Source organism: Podarcis cretensis, assembly GCF_951804945.1.
Source record: "Podarcis cretensis genome assembly, chromosome: 10".
Lineage (NCBI taxonomy): Eukaryota > Metazoa > Chordata > Lepidosauria > Squamata > Lacertidae > Podarcis > Podarcis cretensis.
The window spans coordinates 60,659,683-60,678,060 of record NC_137179.1 but is presented as its reverse complement, the minus strand read 5'-3'; the positions used below and the strand labels follow the sequence as shown (position 1 = coordinate 60,678,060).

Genomic DNA, 18,378 nt, shown 5'->3' with positions numbered 1-18,378 from the left:
ACCTCAGGTTAAGAACAGTTTCTGTGTGTTAAGAACAGGGCTGTGTGTGCGTTTGTGTGTTTGCGCTGTGCTGCGCTGTCTTTCAAGACCAAAGCCCTCCCCCAGCAGTATGCATGTACAGCTTTGAATATAGATAAATATCAAACTCATTAAGATTGTGCAGTCAAGAACCCTGATCCACCATACCACATGTTGGAGGGTGTTTGCAAGAAGCAGAGGCTCGTTCTCCAGCTTCCTCTGTTCACATGTGCTGGACTCTGTTGCTGTTCAGGCTCTGGTCCTGCAGAGATCACCACTCTGCCTGCTGAAAATATGGACGGATGGACACTCACTTTGGCAGTATCCTCACTGGTGGAAGCAGCTCAAAGCCCCAATATGAGGTGTTGCAGAGGTGGAGCAGCAACTTGCATCCTAAACTGGCCCAGTGAGCTGCAAGTTGTGGTGTTTGTGGGATAGAGGCCTGCTTGCATTTCCAGCTCTGGAGCTGGAGTAGCAGAGCGGCCTGTTTTTCATGGCTTGGCGTGAGTGATGAGGCTGTGGAAGCAGCGGTGGCGCCGCCATAGCCCAGTTGGGGTTTGCTTTGTGCCCGAAGGCAGCAGTCTAAAACCACTCCATAGCCCAGCACAGCAAGTCCAATAAAACAATTTGAAACCATTTAAAACTGAGAGGACAAGAGTATAAACAATAAAGGAATCGGCACAGCGCCTTTTAACAAAAAGCAAGGAAGGCAAAATGGTTTTCAAGGCTCATCTAAACGTTGGTAAGGGAGGGGCTGAATGTGCATTTCCTCAGAGGGGAGTTTCACAAGTTAACATACCCTCCACCCTCTTGAAGGCAGAAACCAAGACTCAATTCTCTGTGACGCCATCTTCCAGGTTTTTCCTCATGAGAGCATGGAGGTCATTTTGGATGTGTGATTTTGTACAATTTCACTCCACAATTCACCCCAAAGTACTTTTGGTCCAAAAATGCTTTTGGGGAGATGCACAAGATCATGCCCCCCCAAAAAAGCAGCATGAAATTGTGCGAGATTACAATGCCCAAAATTGTGTGAGATCACAATGTCCAAAATGGCTGCCATGGTCTCGTGAGATAAAAAATGAGATGCCCTGGTTTTTCTGGGGACTGTTGATGGGTATGCAAGTATGGGGTCATCACTGAGATGGTTTTGTGTAAAATGCCTACCAGTCTCATTGATCCTGATGAAGGGCCTACAAACAAGGGCCTCTGAGGCTGATATTAAGACCTGGCTCTAATATTCAGAAGGGTGTAGGAGGCCCTTCAAATATATTGCTGGTTTTTACACTCCTCATGCTGATACAGGGCCCTACACCTGGTTTCTAACATTCATACAGAAAATGGGGGTGCTTGAAGGAATAGGGGACATCAAAAAGTCACAGGAGTCTTGCTTTTGGCATGCTAGAAAAATAACCTGCTTCCTCCAAGTTCCTCTTTCCAGTCACTTCTAAGTTCATTCAGTGAAAAAAATAATATGAGAGCTTTCATTTGCGCATCATATTTTGCTGCTTGGGGCATACTTGCATACCTGTCAACAGTCCCAGAAAAACCAGGACATCCCATTTTTTTCTCGCGAGAGCATGGCAGTCATTTTGGGCATTGTGATCTTGCATGATTTCACCTCGCTTTGGGGGGGGGGCATGATCTTGTGCATCACCCCAAAACATGCATCATCATCATCATCATCATCATCATCATCTATACTCTTGCATCTTTAATTTCAGATTTTGACATTTAAATATGAGGTGCATTAAATGATGTGTATAAAAAGATCTACTTTTGCCATTCTTCCAGAGCTGCGTTAAAATTCTGAAGCAGGCATATGCCCTGTTTGTAATGGGAACCAATGACTCAGCATATGCAATAATCTAATACCCAGGAATTACTGTTAACTGTAGATACTGTTTTTATTGGAGTGTTTTCTACCTGGAGACACTATCCAATAAATGTAAAGCTGATGTCCAGTGTTTTGAGGTTAAGGGTGACTCATAATCAGCGGGGCCAAATTCTGCTTTCTGAGTTACACAGCCATAAATCTAGATGGATATATATTTAAGCCACTGAAGTTACTTTAGACTTACTTATATGGAACTAAGAGCAGAGAGTGTCCTAGTCGCTTGTCTCGAGCAACCTGAATAGAACAGAATCTGTACAGATTTATACCTTGAGATGTGCCAAGAAGGCCAGTTTGATGGTATCTGGTGTCCTGTAAATCTTGGACTCACAGAGGCTTAACCTAAGCCAAATAATAGGAGGGAGAATGGTGCTATCCTTAAAAATAAAATAAAATAAATTTAAAAAGCCTTGTGCTTCACACAACCCTGATCCCTGATACTTCTAATAGGTACACTCTCTCGTTCACACTGCTTCTCTATGTTTCATTTTCAAGTCTTTATTTTGGTATCACAGTGAGATATTTTTACCGTGAACACAGGAGATTTCAGCCTGACTCATTTTCACAGGCTTTGAAACGCTCATCCGTTTATACTTCTCCTGTTAGGTCTATGCCCTATTAAGTTTTAACTGGTGGAATATTGAAAACCCAAACAGGATTCACTAAGAGGTGGTAACCTGGGACAAAGGTCATGTGGGTGGTTAAACTGTGGGGCCAGGGCATGGAATCACATTGTTTTGGTAATGAGTCAAATCATATTTTGGTTGCTTGGTTCATACTTTAGGTTTACATCCTGGGTTTGGCTATCAACTGGGCTTTGGCTCTGAAATTTGGGTGTCGTTCTTAGATTCCTAAGAAGTGCAAAAAGGACTGCTTACCCAATCTTGCAATGGGCGGTGGTTGTGGCCTATTTTAGGAGGCCCCAGTCCCTGGACAGTTAGCCAGCAGTTGGGGGATTCCCCTGGTTGCTAACTTTGCATGTTGCGGATAACCCATTAATCCCGGGCTTGATCCTGTCATGCCTCAGCCCTCCATCAGGAGGCTGAGAAGAATATACAGTGGTACCTTAGGTGATAGACGCTACAGGTTACAAACACTTCAGGTTACAGACTCCGCTAACCCAGAAATAGTACCATGGGTTAAGAACTTTCCTTCAGGATGAGAACAGAAATATTGTGGCAGCAGTGGGAGGCCCCATTAGCTAAAGTGGTACCCCAGGGTAAGAACAGTTTCAGGTTAAGAACAGACCTCCAGAAAGTTCTAAACCCAAGGTACCACTGTACACCCAATGCCTAAGCTGAATCCTACCTACACCTGGAATCAAGAAAGTTCTGGCCAATTTTGAAATCCCAGAACATTGTATTGTCCAGTTTATTCGCCTTCCTTAGTTGAGGCCTTGCAGTTGCTTCCACACAGCACCTTATCACGCCACTGCAGCAATGCTATAAGAGGGGTGCCCAAGCTTTTTTCAAAGAGGGCCAGATTTGATATTTGATGAAGTGAACACACATGAGGGCCACTAAAATTTTAGTGGCAAGAAATTGGGAAAATACTAAAACACTTAATATAGCAGACTGGTAAACATTAATGGTAGAATACTTGCAGCTAGCAAAGGTGATGGGAAGAGTTAGAGGCCTAACAAAACAAAAAGTTAACAAGGAATGGAGAATATTTAAAGAATATTTGAAGAACCATGGTGTAAAGGGTAATCTCCTGGCATACCTAGACTGAACCTTGTTGTATATAAAGGTAATTGACAATTTACATAGAAATATGATAAAAAATAGAAGAAAGAAGTAACTGTGAGGTAAAAGTTTATTTAACAGATAACATACAATGAGAATGTGGAAGTCTTTTTTAGAACCTCAAGTACTTTTTCTTCTTCTTTATTCCCCCTTTTTTTCTTTTTTCTTAAATTGTAGTGTCATGTGTATTGTGAGGTATACAAAGTATCTTTGCTTCAGTTGCCATCATTTTCTTTTTTGTTACCAACAAAAACAGAGTGTTGTATAAATGTATATTTTTAAAAATAAATAAAGATTGAATAATAATAAAAATGCATGAGGGCCGACTAAAGTTGTTGACCATTTTTTTTAGGAATATAGTTGTTGACCCGCCACAGGGGCCAGATAAACCGACTGGCAGGCTAGATTAGGCCCCTGAAATGGACTTTGGACAGGCCTGTGCTAGAACATGAGAAGTGATGTGGGAAAGTTCCCTATTTTCCAGAGACAGTCCCAGATTTACAGAAGCCTTTCCGGTTTCTGATTTGATTCCAGAATATCCTGCCTTTCCTTAAAAGGTAAAGGTACCCCTGCCCGTACGGGCCAGTCTTGACAGACTCTGGGGTTGTGCGCCCATCTCACTTAAGAGGCCAGGGGCCAGCGCTGTCCGGAGACACTTCCGGGTCACGTGGCCAGCGTGGCACACGGAAACGCCGTTTACCTTTCCGCTGGTAAGCGGTCCCTATTTATCTACTTGCACCCGGAGGTGCTTTCGAACTGCTAGGTTGGCAGGCGCTGGGACCGAGCAGCGGGAGCGCACCCCGCCGCAGGGATTCGAACCGCCGACCTTTCGATCGGCAAGTCCTAGGCACTGAGGCTTTAACCCACAGCGCCACCTGCGTCCCTGCCTTTCCTTAGGACATCCCTATTTTCATCGGAATAATATTGGAGGGCATGAAATTATCCAACCACTGAGCTGTCTGAAGACAGCTCTGTATAGGGAAACCTTTTATGTTTAATGTTTTATTATGTTTTTATATATATTGGAAGCTGCCCAGAGTGGCTGGGGCAACCCAGTCAGATGGGCAGGGTACAAATAATAAAGAAGCTGTTGTTTTGCTGTTGTTGTTGCTGCTGCTATGGAATAGGATCTCCCTATTTTCATCAGAGAAATATTGGAGGGTATGGGATAGCATGATTTCTTCATATGTCTGTGCTGCTTGCCCACCGGAAACAGTTGTTGTTGTTTAGTCATTTAGTTGTGTCTGACTCTTCGTGACCCCATGGACCAGAGCACTCCAGGCACTCCTATCTTCCACTGCCTCCTGCAGTTTGGTCAAACCTCAATCTTATTAAGGCAGCGGAGGAACACAACCTTAAGTTCTCAGTCTGTAAAGTGAAGAGTGACATTTCTCAAAGAACTATAGATCACCTATAGAGGTAACATAATTAGCAGCCATATACTTAATAACAACAACAACAACAACAAAAACAACAACAATTTATTATTTATACCCCGCCCATATGGCTGGGTTTCCCCAGCCACTCTGGGCAGCTTCCAACTGAATATTAAAAACAATACAGCATCAGACATTAAACAAATCCTTAAACAGGGCCGCCTTCATTTGTCTTTTAAAAGTAAAATAGTTGTTTATTGCCTTGACATCTGATGGGAGGGCGTTCCAGAGGGCGGGCGCCACTACCAAGAAGGCCCTCTGCCTGGTTCCCTATAACCTCACTTCTCACAGCAAGGAACCACCAGAAGGCCCTCGGCGCTGGACCTCAGTGTCCGGGCTGGATGATGGGGGTGGAGACGCTCCATACAAGATGGCTTCCATTTTCCTTCAACCATGTTGCATTTCTGTCCACATGGGAAGCTGTAATATTGCAGTGGTTTCAATATGGTTTCTTTACACAGTGAGTCCCCTTCCCAAACCCTTGAGGTAGACATAAGATGAGCCTACTGGATCAAGCCAGTGGCTCAGCCAGACCAGCATCATGTTCTCACAACGGCCAGCAAAGATGTCAGGTGGGCCCTGTGATTTGCAGCAAATGGCATCTGGAGGCTTAATGCCTCTGACAGAGGAGATGGAGCAAATAGCTGGTGGCTGTTGAAAGCCTTATCCTCCAGGAATTTGTCCAATCCACTTATACTACAAATACAATTTCATGATATACAGTTAATTCTTTACAGCCACCCAAAAGTAGCTTTTAGTTTTCAGCTGTGAACATAAAACCCAAACCTGATGGAAGATTTAGCTTTTATGGCACTTGATCCTCTAATCTGCCATGCAGGACAAGAAACGGACAGGATCAAGTACTGTTTTTATGGCAGTGTTGAAAGTCCTGGAGTTACGCCGTTTCTACAAATTTCCCAGCAGGAATGTTGAATGAGTGAAACATCCTGGGTCAGTGGAGCAGCGCTGGTGAAATTCATTTCTTCTTTTTTGGGGGGTAATTTTCATTTATTTATTTATTACATTTATACCTCCCACCTTTCCTCCAGGGAGCTCAAGGTGGAATACATAATTCTCCTCATTCCTACTTTATCCTCACAGCAACCCTGTGAGGTAGGTCAGGCTGAGATTGAGTGACTAGCCCAAGGCCTCCCAGAGAATTCTATGACTGCGTGGAAGTTTGAACTTTGGTCTTCCAGGTCCTCATCCTATACGCTTAACTATTATGGGACACTGGCTCTGTAATCCACACTAATAATAAATATCACATCACTGACAATATATCACTTCTCATTAAAATAATACTAAGGGCGTGTGCATAAAAAACAAAAACTGAATACAAAACCATTTCAACACCTCCCCCAATTAAATATACAATAAAAACAATTCACTATGAATTTAATTACAGTAGCCAGTAATCATCATTCCTCTAGTGTCAGAGGCCAGGGAAAGCTTTGGGAAATAGATATGTTTGCCATTTTTTTTTGCCTCACAAAAAACAGATGTAGGCAGAGGAATGAAAGTATAGGACAATGCAGTGGAATAGCAATAAGATTATACAGTCCTTTCCTTAGGAACATGATCAGGCAGAAATTCCCTTATGCTGATGCAGTTTTGCAAACATAAAGGATGTGCATTATCTCAACAACATGAGCGCTATGTTTCAAAGCTTATATACCTGCAACCCAAAGGAACAGAATGCAAAGAATAGAATGCAATGGAACTGTCTGTTCAGACCTTGTTGGGTTGAGCTTCTGCTGTCGCTTCAGCTCTGCTAATGTAATTGCTGCCTTGCTCTCTCAGGGGTAATCATGGAATCATAGAATTGTAGTGTTGGACATCGTAGGACAGTACCAAAAAGAGACTTGTGAATGAGTTGTGCATCTTTCCACAATACTGGGTAGCATCTGAAGCGGCAGATTTCCCTTCATTCCCCTCTGAGACACGTGAGCTAAAAGTTCATCTGTGCCTGAAATTCTTCCCGCAGAGGAGACGTTTGAGTCACCCCTTCAGTTGTCCCCTGAAACTAATGTTTCCAAGCAATGGAATGTGTGTATATTGACAAAGAGCAAACAGTTAATATCTCCAGAGGAAATGAAGGGTAAAACCTCAGCAATAAACTCTGTTCCAGAAAATGATAATAGTGTAATAGCAAAATTAAGAAAGCTGAACTAAGCAGTTTTCTATATTTTTTTCTGATATTTCAGGAGTGTCTCCATCTCAGGACGTCATCCAAGGATGTGAACTGCTGATGTCCTCCCAGCATCGGATGCATTTACCCTAATGACAGTCTGCCATCACTGAAAATACTCCACAAGCAAAGGTAACACATGGAAATGTTCATCCCAATGGATTCCTTTTGTGAAAGGCTTCTTGAGGACTTTTGTTGAGAAGCAACTACCACCCTACTGTCCTCCTTTTCTACCTACTGCATGGTCCTATCTTCTGATTCATTGGGCACTGATGGTAGCCTTCAGAAGGGGCAGTTTCAAATCGTCCACCTTCACCTCTAGCCAGAGAAGAACCTGGGTCTTGGATTGCAACAACACCTTCCGGAAAAATGGTATACGAGGACAAGCATCTAGTCTCCGGCCACTGTTTCTTCCTACTCGCAGCCAAATTCTGTTGGATGCTCCCGATGATGCGAGGAACTCATGGCCAGGAATATGCCCACTCCATCCGACTTGATGGAGATATCATCTTGGGGGGACTCTTCCCTGTCCACGCAAAGGGGGAAAGAGGAGTACCTTGTGGGGAGCTCAAGAAGGAAAAGGGGATCCATCGGCTCGAGGCAATGCTATATGCAATTGATCAGATCAACAAGGACCCTGACCTCCTTGCCAATGTCACTTTAGGTGTCCGGATACTAGACACTTGCTCCAGGGACACCTACGCTTTGGAGCAGTCTTTAACATTTGTGCAAGCCTTGATAGAGAAAGACGGGTCCGATGTGAAGTGTGCTAATGGAGACCCACCTATTTTCACAAAGCCGGACAAGATAACGGGGGTTATAGGTGCAGCTGCAAGTTCAGTGTCCATTATGGTGGCTAATATTTTAAGACTTTTTAAGGTAGGTGAGCTTTTAACTCTTCATCTAATGTGCGAAATGTAATGAACGCAAGTAAGAAGCAATCCAGCTGTGGCTTGGGGTATCCCAGCAAGAACATTTCCCCAAAATAATACAAACCATAGTTCAAATATTAGGGGGAATAAATTTGCACCCCCCTATTCATATATGTGGTATGTGTTGGAAAATATTTCATATCTTAAGTGTGTGTGTGTGTGTGTGTGTGTGTGTGTGTGTGTGAAAAAGGAAAGGTCTAATGGGGAAAAATGAAGATTGTTGTAGACTGTATATTATTATCAACAAGTGCCATATAGAAATGCACATGGCACTTCACAGGACATGCTAATGTCCCTGCCCTGAGAAGTTTACAGTCAAATATCTTCTCTCTTTGGGGAGATGATGGAGAACAGTGATGGGTGTTGAATGACAGTGTAGGCTTGTAGACTTGGCGTAGGGGATGAATAGACTTCACTACATTTATTACTATTACCAAATAAGGTAAAAAGGTAAAGGACCCCTGGACAGTTAAGTCCAGTCAAAGGCGACTATTGAGTTGTGGTGATCATCTCGCTTTCAGGCTGAGGGATCTGGCGTTTGTCCACAGACTGCTTTCCTGGTCATGCGACCAGCATGACTAAACCGCTTCTGGCACAACAGAACACTGTGACGAAAACCAGAGCACATGGAAACGCCATTTACCTTTCTGCCACAGTGGTACCTATTTATCTACTTGCACTGGCGTGCTTTCAAACTGCTAGGTTGGCAGGAGCTGGGACAGAGCAATGGGAGCTCACCCTGTCACAGGGATTTGAGCTGCCAACCTTCTGATTGACAAGCCCAACAGGCTCAGTGGTTTAAGATCACATTACAAGCCATATGTGGAGTTTTTGCTTAGACATGACTGTGTGACTATGTTGTAATATTATTTCAAAACCTTTGAAGCAGAAGTCCATTCAAACAACTTTAAGAGTGGTCTAATAACAAAATAAGGGACGCGGGTGGCGCTGTGGGTAAAACCTCAGCGCCTAGGACTTGCTGATCCTATGGTTGGCGGTCTGAATCCCCACGGCGGGATGAGCTCCCATCGTTCGGTCCCAGCTCCTGCCCACCTAGCAGTTCGAAAGCACCCTTAAGTGCAAGTAGATAAATAGGTACCGCTTTATAGCAGGAAGGTAAACGGTGTTTCCGTGTGCTGCGCTGGTGCTGGCTCACCAGAGCAGCTTCGTCACGCTGGCCACGTGACCCGGAAGTGTCTCCGGACAGCGCTGGCCCCTGGCCTCTTAAGCGAGATGGGCGCACAACCCTAGAGTCGGACACGACTGGCCCGTACAGGCAGGGGTACCTTTACCTTTACCTTAATAACAAAATACAACAACATGGGGTAAGAAATAATGCCCCAATGCAGTAGGGCAGATTAAATACCCAGGTAAAAACTCCTGTTACAGACTGATAAATCTAAGTGGCTTTGGCATTAAAAAAAATAGGCATTCCCATGAGTATAAAAATAAAACAGAGATGGTGCCAGGGAAACCTTCCTGGGGAGGGAATTCCACACCAAAGATGGGATGTCACAACTGAATCAACTCTCTCTCTGGTCACTACCCACCTTGCTCCTGATGGCATGCAGACTTGCAGACAGGCCTAAGAGGATGATCTTATTACCCAGACAGATTTGTGTGGGAGGAAAAGCAATCATTTAGACCCTTAGTTATTTTTGCTTTAAAGCAGGGGTGGGGGGCCTTAGGTTAGGTCCTGGGGGCCAAATGTGGCCATTTGCGCTTCTCTGTCTGGCCTTTAGGACTCTCCCCAGAGCACACACTTTCCTCAGCCTGGCTAGAGTGTGTCTTGAACCCTTGTTTGTCTGGATGGGGGATAGAGAGAGGCGCATGAATGTGTGAATATAGAAGCCAGTCTATATACAAAGATAAAAGTTACACTCATTGCTCTAACCATTTTTACCTCTGTCTCTGCACTCCACTGTTATGTGGCCCCTGGAAGGTGGTCCAGGATGGAATTTGGCCCTCGGTCTGAAAAAAAAGGGTTTCTTATTCCTCACTTAAAGGTTAAGGACAGTCCTCTGAATTGTGCTTGGCTTGGGGGATGCAGAATGGGATCATTGCACAGAACAGAAGCCATTGTGTGCTTAACAGTTGCTAGCGCAGACTTTTGTTTTGCAGAACTTTGGTTATGCACCTGTGAACTTAATGGATCATTTAACTGAGGTAGATGCAACTATCAATACTGAAGTGTATTCACTGTTGTGGCTCAGGCTATTTCTGTATTTAATTGTACGTTCTTCTAGACTACCTCTGTCTGACAACACAATTATAGGACAATCAGATGTAAGTCTTACACACAAATCGGCTTTTAAGAGGACCAGGGAGGATCTTTTAAATGGGCAAATATGCCTGGAATGCTGGAAATATTGATCCGTATGTCTAACCAAATTAAATATAATGAAGTGTCATTATTTCTCTGAGAAACTTAGCCTTTTCCTTAATTTTCACAAGGTTATAATTTTTCCCAGACGAGTCCCAGCAGATTGCTTCAGAACAACAATTGTGTTGACGTGTAATTGATTACCTTCATCATATACTTTATTATGTCCTAGAGCATAAACAGTGGAAAGGTAAACCTGCCACTTCTAGACTCATCAAGCACAGTGGACAGATGACAGAGCCCTAATCAATAAACTCAGTGGGAACTGATTAGGCAGCTTGCATTTAATTTTAAATCCTGCAGGATGGAAAATAGATAATGGTGCATTAGATGGTTGCAGTACATACCATGGATGCTGTCTCTTATTATCTAGAGTGACACTTATTATCCCAGTTCTCTTCTCATCTTCTGTTGGGAATGATCATGCTTATAACGAAGCCTACATACCACACACAAACACAGATGTGTGAACCGCTTCCATTTGCAAAGCCTGCAAAGTATCTGAGCTGAATGTTGTGAAAGTTCTATCCTTTTCATTCATACATGAAAATGTCCGGCAACTGGAGTTAGCATTTGGCTAGCAGTTCAGCCACAGGATTCAAACAAGAGATGGGGGACAGTGCTGAATGCTTCCTTAAGTTGCCAAGAATTAAGCTCTCCTTTTGGAGGATGGCACAGTTGTCTCATGGAGCCTCCACACTGGCTCTAAGCATTTAGGGATGGTCAAGCTATAGAGGGCAAAGGAGTAGTTTGACTCTCCATTGGCAACTGTCCTAGGTCACCCAAAGGAATATTTACACCACAGAGACTAGAGATGGACGAATCTCTCAGTTTCATTTTGTCGTTTTTCCACGCTTAAGTTCCTTTCTCTGCATTTCCACATCAGTTTGCAATTTTTGTAAGTCACAAAAATTCACCAAATTTCTTCTAAAATACACGTCTTGTACTTTTGCCCAGTGCATGTTTTTGCAAAGCAGGTTCCTTTAATTTAACACATTGTTCTGTGCTGCCTTCACTAATACGTGCATCTTTATGCATACATTACCCAGTATATGCATATTTTGTACACGTCACTTGACTGGAGAACTTCATTGCAAAATTTGAAGGTCTGCTGCGTTTCTCGTTCGCGTCCTGTTTCAGGAAGTGCAAATTAGGTAAATGTGCCTTTAAATGCAGACTATCTCTAACATCCCTAACTGAAACACATGGTTTTGAAAGAGATGCTTTTTTCCCAGCCATTCCTCATGGCATTCCTTGGAGATGCAGTAACACATCTGGTGTGAATTCACTTGCCTGCAATTTTCCAGCTGCTGCCAGATATGATGAGTGAAAAGGATCAGATCAGTGAAAGCTTATAAGAAATATTGTTCATATTTGTATCTTGCCATTGCCCACAGAGTTCTGGAAAGTGGTTTTAGAATCATAGGATTGGAAGGGACCTGAATAACACCAACTGCTTAATATAGGAAATCCAGAATTGAGAGCACACCTAACTCACCTCTGCTTATAGACCTCTAGCAAGAGGGAACCCACCACCCCTTTAGGGCACTGGCTGCCATTCCTGAGCTGCTCTTACCATCAAGTCATTTTTCCAAATGCTCTCTAGCTAAATCTTATAACTTATGCCCTCTTGGGCAATAGAGAATACAGCAATCTTATGAAGTAGATCAGGATGAAGGAAATGCAACTTTTCTGACTCAGCTGGCAAACAGCATAGCTTAGTAAGGATGTGAGACACATTTCTCTCCCCTCCTTACGCTATAGAGTGCTTAGAATCATGGAAATCATTTTTATATTTAAATGGCTGAAAGTGCAGCATAGAATAAAAGCATCTAAGCACGCTCAAAACACTCCTTTTCTTTATAGCATTGGTTGTGAGTACTGGCTCAGAGGTTTGCAGGGAATTACTATTTCATAACTTAAAATTGCTGCTATAGAAAGGAGTGTTTGAAAATGATCTGTCTAGGTGGTAGCTTAAACCCACCCTCCCCCAAAAATCTGAGTCGCTCTTGATTGCATTCCTGTCTTTGCAGGTAACTATCATGCTGCCTTCTGTACGCATCTTTTTTTTAATTGCCTGCTCCTTTTTCTCAAGTCTTTTCTACCCCAGTTAAAAAATACATAAATCAGAAGTAGTGATAGACATCTTGGTCACTTAATGCAGGGTCAACTAGATTACAGCTCTCCCTCGTTTTTACTATTGGAGACAGCAAAGTCGACTGATTTTAGAAACTAATCCCTGTAGAACATGCATTAGCTGCACATTGAGAACAGCAAGAAGGAGAGAAGCCTATGAATTGTCTCCGATAGCAGCAATTTGTCTTCTGAAAGCATGACAGCTACTTCCTGATTTCCATTATGCAATGAGATTGCAAATAACATTCCACTGCAGTCTTAATCAATACAGAGTCACATGGTGCCCCCCTCTGGGGAAGCTCCTACTTACCCATTTAATTGATGTAACACAGTTGCTGGCAAAAGGAGGCGACATCTCTTTCAGGTTTTAATTATAGATCATACAAAATAACTTTAATGAGAGTGGGGTGGGGGAGAACCTAGAACATGATATTTGAAGGGACTTGTATTTTAGGGCTTATATAGGTGTTTGAGAGTTAATCCCTGAGAAGTACACAAAATTGCTTTGGAATGGAGGAAATCAACATTCTGTTCTACACAATATTGTCATTGGCGAATCTTATCACATGAGTTCAAGCTGAAGCCCAGATTCCCTGAAAGACCTGGGGCAGTTCACTGTCTCAGCCTCCTCTTCCTCATCCCTCACATTCTCCCAAAGCCATTTCCCAACATACTGTCACACTCTGCTGTGGCCAAGAATAACTCTGACTCTTGGCATACCAGTAGGAGCAAGATTGATATCCATATTCAATTGTTGCAGAAGTGTGTGAAGAAATTAGTAAAAAGAGAGCTTAGCATCACGTCCAAACCCAATGTTGTTGTTGTTTAGTCGTTTAGTCGTGTCCGACTCTTTGTGACCCCATAGACCAGAGCACGCCAGGCACTCTTGTCTTCCACTGTCTCCCACAGTTTGTTGGTAGCTTTGAGAACACTGTCCAACCACCTCGTCCTCTGTCGTCCCCTTCTCCTTGTGCCCTCAATCTTTCCCAACATCAGGATCTTTTCCAGGGAGTCTTCTCTTCTCATGAGGTGGCCAAAGTATTGGAGCCTCAGCTTCAGGATCTGTCCTTCCAGTGAATAGTCAGGGCTGATTTCCTTAAGAATGGATAGGTTTGATCTTCTTGCAGTCCATGGGACTTTCAAGAGTCTCCTCCAGCACCATAATTCAAAAGCATCAATTCTTCGGCGATCAGCCTTCTTTATGGTCCAGCTCTCACTTCCATACATCACTACTGGGAAAACCATAGCTTTAACTATACGGACCTTTGTCGGCAAGGTGATGTCTCTGCTTTTTAAGATGCTGTCTAGGTTTGTCATTGCTTTCCTCCCAAGAAGCAGGCGTCTTTTTATTTTGTGACTGCTGTCACCATCTGCAGTGATCATGGAGCCCAAGAAAGTAAAATCTCTCACTGCCTCCACTTCTTCCCCTTCTATTTGCCAGGAGGTGATGGGACCAGTGGCCATGATCTTAGTTTTTTTGATGTTGAGCTTCAGACCATATTTTGCGCTCTCCTCTTTCACCCTCAGTAAAATGATCTTTTATTCGTCCTCACTTTCTGTCATGAAGGTTGTGTCATCAGCATATCTGAGGTTGTAGATATTTATTCCGGCAATCTTAATTCCAGCTTGGAATTCATCCAGTCCAGTCTTTCGCATGATGAATTCTGCATATAAGTTAAATAAGCAGGGAGACAATATACAGCCTTGTCGTACTCCTTTCCAAACTTTGAACCAATCAGTTGTTCCTTATCCAGTTCTAACTGTAGCTTCTTGTCCCACTTAGAGATTTCTCAGGAGACAGATGAGGTGATCAGGCACTCCCATTTCTTTAAGAACTTGCCATAGTTTGCTATAGTCGACACAGTCAAATGCTTTTGCAAACCCAATATCGTGTTTATTTATCCCTTACAAGCAACAACCCTTAGCCAAACACAATGCATAGTTTGGTGTTGACTTACAGTCAGGGCTGGCCCAGTGCATTTTGGCACCTGAGACAAACCACAAAATGGTGGACCCCTACCAGGGAAGAAGGAATGAGTGAAAATCTATAACAGGCTTCCTCAACCTGGGCCCTCCAGATGTTTCGAGACTACAGTTCCCATCTTCCCTGACCACTGGTCCTGCTAGCTAGGGATCATGGGAGTTGTAGGCCAAAAACATCTGGAGGGCCAAGATTGAGGAAGCCTGATATATAAGAAGAACAAAGGGGGAATAAACAGGCCCCCTTTTCCAGGGATATTTCCCTATTTTCCAGGGACAGTCCTGGATTTACAGAAGCCATCCTGGTTTCTGATTTGATCCCAGAATGTCCCTATTTTCCTTGGAGAAATGTTGGAGGGTATGGAGTTATGCAACCTCTGAGCCAAGGAGATATGTAACTATACAATCTTTGGAAGACATCTGAAGGCAGCCCTGTATAGGGAAGGTTGTTTTTTTTTTTTTAAAGAAATGTTTCATGCTTTATTGTGTTTTTATATATGTTGGAAGCCACCCAGAGTGTGGATGCAGGCAATGGCTAGGGTCATAAGAAAGTAAGGAGAGTCCTGCTGGTTTAGGCTAATGGCCCGTCTAGTCTAGCATCTTGTTCCCCCAGTGGCCAACTGGTTCTTGTGAAAATCCTGCAAGCAATAGCAGTCTCCTCACTTGTGATTTCCAGCAACTGGGTCTGTGGGGAAATGGTGTGTCTAAGATGTTTAATGATTCTGCATGCCTGCCAATTTTCTGCTGAAAAACCACCTCTGACCACCTCTCCCAAGGCTTCAGATACATATTCCCCCCTCTCTACCGAACCATGGGGAAGATGAGCAGCTGCAAGCAGGAAGGGTTTTTTTGCGGAGAGTGGGGGGTGGAGAGGAGCAGAGACAAATTGAACCTGCCTACTGCTGCTTTCCCACTCCAAATCACTCTTTTCTGAGGCTGCTTTTTCTCACTTCTGCAAGAAGTGGCTGTTTGCATAACACCTGTTCACATATAGTCATTCTGTAATTCTGCTTTTAGAGGGATAAAACATAATGACTGCTGCTTTATGTTTTTATTGCTTGCTGTGTATTGCACAGACCTGTCTCCTTAGCCACAGCCACTCATGGAACAACCTTTTAGGGGCTGAGCCTACGGCTTGCCGATTGGAAGGTCAGCGGTTCAAATCCCCGCGACGGGATGAGCTCCCGTTGCTCGGTCCCAGCTCCTGCCAACCTAGCAGTTCGAAAGCACGTCAAAGTGCAAGGAGATAAATAGGTACCGCTCCGGCGGGAAGGTAAACGGCATTTCCGTGCACTGCTCTGGTTTCGCTTAGTCATGCTGGCCACATGACCCAGAAAAACTGTGGACAAACGTCAGCTCCCTCCGCCATTAAAGCGAGATGAGCACCACAACCCCAGAGTCGTTTGCGACTGGACTTAACTGTCAGGGGTCCTTTACCTTTACCTAATAACAAGGTGAAAACTTGGCATCTCTCACTCATAATGCCTAGGATTTTCCCTGCATCTCTTGATCACACAAGTAATGCATGCCTTGTGAGTGTTTTTGGGAGTGTGTGTGTGTGTGTTGATTTATTGCATCCTGATGTAAGCTGCTTTGAGGATCACTTGTTTCAAAAGTAGGTATAAGTAAATTAATGCTTTGCTCCAGTGGCATCATTGAGATGGGCAAAAATGTATAGGCTTCCTTGGTCTTTCTCAAGTGTCCCTGAAGGCTTAGAAGATACACCAATCTCACAGCTAGGCAAGAACATAACAGCAACGGGGAACTCCCTACTCCGCCCAGTAATGATTAAGTCCTGTGATTAATCTATACACAGACTGGAGCTTCATGGGGAAAGGAGCCGCACTCTGGTTGCTTCTGAAGACGCCTTTCTTATCACTCAGTCCTCCTACTATCCACATGAAATAGATTGTAATCATTCCAATTAGTGCAGGGAATTGTTCATTTTGCCTCTTTCTTGTACACCCACATTGTACCTAGTATAAATTTGTCTCCAAACAATGTGTTTACATGATCTTGGGGAAGCGGATGCTGCTGCAAAGGCTGCTAATTTAGACTTGCTAACCTGATGGCGACTCTTTGGCATCAGTAAAGAACTTCAGGGCGTTTGAATCCCCTTCCTTCCACTCTAGCCTGCCGTTATTTTTATCAGCTGATGTGTACAGCAAAGGTGGCATTTTTCCATCTCCACCATATTAAGCAGTTGGTCCCTTACCTTTCTCACCCTGATCTGGCCATAATGATCCATGCGACGGTCACCTCCAGGCTTGATTATTGTAACTCGGTCTACACGGGGCTGCCCTTGAAGTTGACCCAGAAACTCCAGCGGGTGCAGAATGCCGCAGTGAGGCTCCTTACGGGGTCCTTGCCATGGGATCACATTCATCCAGTGCTTTACCAACTGCACTAGCTCCTGCTGGAGTACAGGGTCAGGTTTAAGGTGCTGGTTTTGACCTTTAAAGCCCTATGCAGCCTAGGACCCACGTATCTACGGGATCACCTCTCCTGGTATGCCCTGTGGAGGAACTTAAGGTCCACAAATGACAACACCTTGGAGGTCCCAACTCGCAAGGTGGTTAGATTGGTCTCAACTAGGGCCAGGGCCTTTTCAGTACTGGCCCCGACTTGGTGGAACACTCTGTCACAAGAGACTAGGGCCCTGTGGGACTTGACATCTTTCCACAGGGCCTGCAAGACAGAGCTGTTCCACCTGGCCTTTGGTTTGGACTCAGTATGACCCTTTTGTTTCCCTCCCCTTATGGTTTTGATTTATGGGCTACTGTTCAAATGAGGTTGCATTTTAAATTGTATTTTAACCTGTATTTTAAATTGCCCCCCCCCCCATTATGTTTTTATTGTAATTTTACTGGTGTTAGCTGCTCTGAGCCTGGCTCTGGCCGGGGAGGGCAGGGTATAAATAAAAAAATATTATTATTATTATTACATTTAATTCGTCATTCAAGCTAATTGCATTGCATGAACTGTAAGCGGCATTTGGCTATTTGCATGCTGCTAATTTTGGTATATTGCAACTGACTTTTCTTTTTCTTTTTAGCAAGTAGGAACATTTGTTTTTACTTGGTTGCTTTTGTTCTTTGTGTGAGAGAGAATACTGACTGACACCAGTTACTTCAGTGCTCGTTATATTGGCAATGCCACATTTAAATATCATAAAGAATAATCCAATCAGTGGTCTATCAGAGGTGCTGTGGTCCAAAGCTAATGGGAAGTTATCGTTCTAAAGTTCTACTGAAACCAGTGCAGTAAGTTACTTGTGATTACTTTCAACCCCACGAACTTCAATGGGCCTTGTCAGTGCTATTTTTCTAGAAAAAGAGGTGCCGGAACTCACCATGAATGCCTCCCTTGTTCTCTTATAATGGCAATGGTGCCCACCTGAGAGGAGCTGGAACTGAGTTCCAGCGAGTTTTGGCTGAAAAAAAAGCCCTGGGCCTTGGGTGCAATAGCTAACGCATTCCTGTGCATGAATACTCAGAAATACGTCCAGTCAGTTCCCTGTGAGTTACTGCAAACAAGATATGAGTAGTTTTGCAGACTAATGTTCTTTCTTCAGAGATATGAGCACACAGCAAAGGGTTCAGGGAGCACAATCCAACTCCCAGTGCCAAAACACTGCGCTAAATATTTTACCGCACTTGGAAG

General features: G+C 43.7%; 1 protein-coding gene across 4 annotated transcripts in view; it reads left to right on the top strand.

Moving 5' to 3' along the window:
* GRM8 (glutamate metabotropic receptor 8) overlaps positions 1-18,378 on the top strand; it is a 582,131-nt gene that overhangs the window by 12,066 nt on the left and 551,687 nt on the right. For all 4 annotated transcript variants that reach the window (XM_079994148.1, XM_079994147.1, XM_079994145.1 and 1 more), the window contains exon 2: positions 7,301-8,163. In XM_079994148.1, coding sequence (XP_079850274.1) covers positions 7,654-8,163 — 510 coding nt within the window. In that variant the 5' untranslated portion in view covers positions 7,301-7,653. The remainder of the gene's footprint in view (positions 1-7,300; positions 8,164-18,378) is intronic.